The 5,579-nt window shown below is 34.1% G+C and overlaps 1 protein-coding gene across 1 annotated transcript in view; it reads right to left on the bottom strand.

Annotated features, from left to right (window-relative positions):
- Nucleotides 1-178: 178 nt before the first annotated feature.
- The window catches only part of PDE3B (phosphodiesterase 3B, cGMP-inhibited), a gene marked incomplete at its 5' end in the record, with an annotated part of 24,266 nt that continues 18,865 nt past the window's right edge, over nucleotides 179-5,579 (bottom strand). Inside the window, 5 exon segments of the mRNA XM_010079438.1 lie at nucleotides 179-1,012; nucleotides 1,353-1,602; nucleotides 3,112-3,273; nucleotides 3,688-3,891; nucleotides 5,485-5,579. The exon segment at nucleotides 5,485-5,579 is cut by the window's right edge and continues 28 nt beyond it. Of these exon segments, the coding sequence (XP_010077740.1) occupies nucleotides 789-1,012; nucleotides 1,353-1,602; nucleotides 3,112-3,273; nucleotides 3,688-3,891; nucleotides 5,485-5,579 (935 nt within the window).

The following is a 5,579-nucleotide window of genomic DNA, read 5'->3' as shown; positions in this document are numbered from 1 at the left end:
AATTCCTTAATAATTTAAGTAGCTGAACAGGTTTTTAATGTTCTACCACAAAACAGCAAGGCAACAGATGATAATGGCCTTGTACTCATTGAATTATCATGAACGTCCACTGCATACCTGAATATTTTCTGCAAAAATAAAACATCAGATTATGCATAATAATAAAAAGCATCAGAAATAGATGCACCTGGATTTTTTTTCCTTTTTCAAACCACAAATATCAGAATTCAGCATTTATGTCACAGTCCTTGAACAGTTGCTCTGAGATGACTACGTTAAACACACTACTGCATTAAGTAGACACCCCACAACAGGCTTGCACTGCAACAGTAACATAGTTTTCATCTAGGCACAGAGTTTTTCTTATTCATGTTCAAAAACAACATGAAATAAACGACTCAAGACAATATTAGAATTCATCCCACATTTCATTGTTAGCAAAAGTTCTTGCCACTTTGGTAACTGAAGCCACTGAAGGTTTTTAAAAATTGCAGGTACCTCAAGGAAAATAAGAGTTCAGTATTCAGCAAGGCAGCATTATATCAGGATATTTTATACCAACTAAGGCATAAAGAACTTTGCATCAGGGTATACAATACTTAATCTTTGAATAAAGTTTCATATTCTGTGTGGCAAAAGTGCATAGGAGTGGGATTCCACTAGAATAGAAAGAATCCTCTCACAGTATTAAGGCCTTTCAATTTTATGTGAACTGTGTCAGGCTAATGTCAGCACAGTGAAAAAGCAATAGGCTATCAATCATCATACTGGACACCACTGAAGTTTTCTTAGCATGTTTGGTCTTCTAGTTGTCGCTCATCTTCTTCATCAGCTTCCTCAATAACCTGAATTTCATCTGCTTGAGGTAAAGATGAGATCTCAGTCAGCAGTTTAGCTCCTTCAGCTTTACTTTTTTCTTCCTCTTCAATTGCTTTCTTCCATATTTTGTGATTTTCACTGAGATGGTGTATTAGCTGGCAAAATACTCGTCTGCCTTTTTTTCTTTGAGCTTCTGTAAAATTATAAGCATATTTGATTAGCTGAGATTCAAAGTAATTACATTTTACACATACAAAAGCAATGGCACGTTGTAAGGGATGTAAATTTGACCAATAACCATGGAAGCTTATTTAGAATACTTAAATAGTGACATGGCAAAGGATAACAATGAGTTTCTGTTTCAAATTGCAAGTCTCCTGGTATTAACAAAAATTTTATTAAAAGAGTAAAATTTATGAAGCAGCCTAATCGCAAAATCTACAGTATTTGTAGTACGCAAGTTCAACCACCATTGCTATGTCTGAATCTATTAAATGACAACCACACGCACCAACTGAAATACAGAAACTTACTTAAAATGAGATCATCTTCCATTTCTTCGTCATCACTCTCTAACTGTGCTCCATCATCATCTTCAGTACTTTCTGCATCCTCCTCCTCTTCATCAACCCATTGCCCTGGAAGCAACCCAGCTGCATTATAGGAATTACAAAGTGGGCCAACTATGTGAGTGATGAAAGATTCTTGCAGTTTTGCAAGTTGTGGAGAAGAACGATCCATGAAGGGGCTTATGGGTAATCCAAGACTTGCTTCTTCATCACCCTGAAAAAGAAGTGAAAAAAAGTATCAGAACTTGTTGCAAAATTAATTTTAAACTTTTATCCTAAAGATTACTTTTAAGGAACCAAGTAAACATCACATGGATTTTATCTTCTTACTAGAGGCAATAATTGTATAGACTAAGTGAATGAAAATGTAATTAGGCCAGTTTAAAAAAAAGACACATTATGGCTTAGGCTTGCATAGCCCATAATCCTCCCTTCAGCTTTGCTGCAAGATACCCTTGTGCATGGATGTAGACCTACTTCTCCTGGAGCTCCTATTCCTCTGCCTCTATAGGACAGCTTCAGAATCGGCAGAGATTTGAATTCAATTGCTGAGCAGATAAACAGAGAAAATGGCAAAGTAATCAGCTAGAGTAAGGCATTCTGGTAAATGGCTTCCCCAAAAAGCTGTAGAATGAAATTAACTATAACATCCAGAATAAAGTGGTTTGGGTTTTTTCTCATTTTATAAATTGGAGAAGAAAAAACTGAACAGCTGCTCACACACACAACTCAGAATTATAATCACTTATCTCAGCACTTCTGTGGACTTGATTGTTTTACAAAAAAGTTTTTCCTAAAGGAGCAACTTAGAATACTAAGGTCTTACAGTAAGTGTAAACACTTCAGCTTATTATTGTTATGGCTTAGATCTCCCAACTGATTTTATTGTTTATTTTTATCTTCCTATTTTGAAAAATATTTTTCAGTCCTTGGTTTTTGCCTCATAAGTAGTTAAGTCCTCAGGAAGCTGACTACAGAAAAATAACAGAGTAGAAATGTAGAATATATTTTGGGGGCCTTACAGAAGTTGTAGATGTAAAAATAGGCAACAAATTTTCAGACTTTTTTCCAGTTAATCTTTATAGGATTCTTTATCAAAGTTCCATTGTAAAAATACTATTTACATTTTAATACTATTAGTTACTAGTGTGTGGTTTTAATATTTAATTTTGAAAGTTTTATAGAATCATAGAATGGTTCGGGTTGGAAAGGACCTTAAAGATCATCAAGTTCCAACCCCCCTGCATGGGCAGGGACACCCTCCACTAGACCAGGTTGCTCAAAGCCTCATCCAGCCTGGCCTATCTTCTGTCTTTGCACTAAGAGTTCGCTGGGTATACATTTCCAGTCTTGTGGATTCTATACATATTTGACCTGGAAACATTCCAGTGAACTTAACTTCCCAAAGCAGAAGTTATTTTGGTTTATCAGCATCCTCCTAAGAAAAAAACCCCAAAGAAAATAAACTGATATCTGAAAAATGGACAACACTGTCAAGGAGCTTATTTTCAACCTTCTAGTACAATTGACAGAAAGTAAAAGATCATGTTAGTATACTACCTATACACAGAAATTTTCACTATTCAGAAAGAAAAGATGGAAATACCTCACCTGAAGATTTAACACAAGGAATAATGTTTAATTTAGTTATACATTTGGTAATGCACAGAATTTGTCACCTGCCTGTCATTAAAAATGAGTAAATTACACTATTCATACCAACCTGTTCATAAAATTCATTCACAATGCCTTCTGTCCATTTCAGATGCAGCTCTCTAACTTTTGCTGGGCCATTAATATCTGCCAGTTTGATGCATATTTGACAGGCCAGTAGGCGATCATTTTCATTGCTCCATTCTATACCACGACTGTTGATATCATTGACCTGGGTTGAGCACGTACATTTTTAAAAATTAAGTTAAAACAATTCATCAATGTTATTTTTGTCAGGCTTTGTACAACAGACACATTAATTTTTATATATATTTTTTTCTCTTACATAGTACAAAAAAGTAATTTGCTATCTTTCAGAAGATGGAAATGTGAGATATGATTGAGGTCTCCTGTGGATCCCTGTATCACATGTGGATGGCTTATTAAGCAGTCCACAAAACAATCTGCAATTAGTCTGTACAAAGGAAATAGTCTATTTGCATTTTTTAGTAATTTAAATTTAAATAATATAAAACTTTAAATGCAAGTTATTAATACTAACAGCTGAGTACAACGACTACTGAGTAACAACACTAACATCAGTATATCATGACCAGCTCAGTGCAGACACTAAAATGTAACACACCTTCGCATTAAATTCTGCAAGGAAATCAAAATGCTTCTTGAGATCTGTGGCAAGGATTGCTTCAATCACTAAGAAACGAAAACGCTTGAATTCTACATGATCAAGATTTGATAAGAAGTTGTATTCTGGTCGTGATAAGAAAAGATTCCAGGCAGAAGCAGCATGGTGATTTTCTAAGACTGATCTGTCATTGTAGAGAACAGCCTACAAAAAAAAAACCAAAAACAAAAACACAACAAAACAAATAAACAAAAAAGCCCCATCAACTATTAGAAATTATGTTTTGCCTTCTAGTTTTGAGGGTTAAAGTGAAAGAAAAATGGTAGATGAGGAAAAAAAAACTATTAGCAAAGTTTTTTCTTTTCTTAAAAGTCCTTAATGATGTCTTAGTGACATCCACATTCACACTGTAGGCACACATACAAATACCACCTATAATGTAGACTTTGCATTCTTGGCAGTATATGTGGAGCACACACATTGATATTAAAAAACCCCCAAATAAACAAAAAAGCCCAAACCAAAAGCATACACTAGATCTGGTTTTTAATTCATCTTAATTCCAGCATTGTTTAAAAAAAACATGAAAAGAACTCTAAAGCATATAAGAACTGTGGTTAACAGAAAATGGTGTGGAGTTATCACTAGTTTTCAATGTGCTACATTTAAGGCTGATTAATACCTTTTAACTACAAATGAGTCAATATTAAAACAGTAGCAGATTTTACTCACAACTCCCGTGTTTATACAAAATATCCTAGAAAATAATTAATTGAATATAGATTAAGTAGGACCTGAAAAACATTATTTGGAAAACTGCAAAAGTAACCTTTATAATTTGAGGGAAAGAAAGAGATTATTAACAAAATGAATGTGTTTGGTTGTTGAAAATTGGAGATGAGTGTCTGCATTGTTTGTTTTTATTCTCCCTTGTACTGTTTTCAGCAGAAATACATAACTGCCTACACCCCAACCTTTTTTTACAATAAGGAATTGCTGAAAATTGACTGGAAAGTTCACTTTTAGTCTCCATCTTCTGACAAGTTGTATTGGTTTCTGATTTACTATCATTATTGTTGTTGCTGATGGTGTTGTTATTATTATAATTTAAGTTTCTTGTCTCTAATTTATTAAGAGAGATACGAATAGCCATCATAAATATTCTTCCTCAGATCATATTCCACTCTTTAGATAAAAATATTTCATCGTGCAGTTTAGGCATCTTTTCTTCAGTGCTTTTCCTTCTAATTCTTCCCTGCCCCACCTTTTTTTTTTTTCTCCTATCAGTTATTTTGTTTAGCTTTACTCTCCTTTACCTCTTTCATCTTGCCTTGCTGATATCTTCTTATTTTCCTCACTCTTAAAGGTAATGGCTATTCACCATAAAGGACTAACTTGAAATACAGAGATTAGCCAATGCAGTTAATTGGACTATTAGAGGAACCTGTCTTTTTACAGTAATTGAAGACATCACTATGATTTCAGAGGACTCCCAAAATGTAAGACACCCATGAATCAGCTGCTTGGACAGTCCTGAGGCCAGCTCTCTATGAAATAATCTTTTACTCTAACCTACATTGATTTGTTATTTTCAATTTTGTAAATTGGAAATTATTTTTACACATATACACAAGCAATACATACAAAACACATCAGAATTTATCAGGAAAAAAAAAGTATTATTTCCCCTTTCTTAAATTGGGCAAATGATCCTTAACAGGGACACAGAAGAGAAGAATTTTCATTATTATGATTTCAGATACAGACAAATAATTTTCTGGTTAAAGAATTTCTTACCTGAGGTGCATTTGTAGCCACTAGAAAAGCATTTGTACGACCAGGATGATCATAATCATGCATGGCAGCTGCTACATATAAAGCCATCAATTCCA

The sequence above is a fragment of the Pterocles gutturalis genome, unplaced genomic scaffold (assembly GCF_000699245.1).
Source record: "Pterocles gutturalis isolate BGI_N339 unplaced genomic scaffold, ASM69924v1 scaffold5074, whole genome shotgun sequence".
NCBI classification, from domain to species: domain Eukaryota; kingdom Metazoa; phylum Chordata; class Aves; order Pterocliformes; family Pteroclidae; genus Pterocles; species Pterocles gutturalis.
The sequence above is the reverse complement of the archived record's forward strand: the minus strand, read 5'-3'. Positions and strand labels throughout refer to the sequence as shown.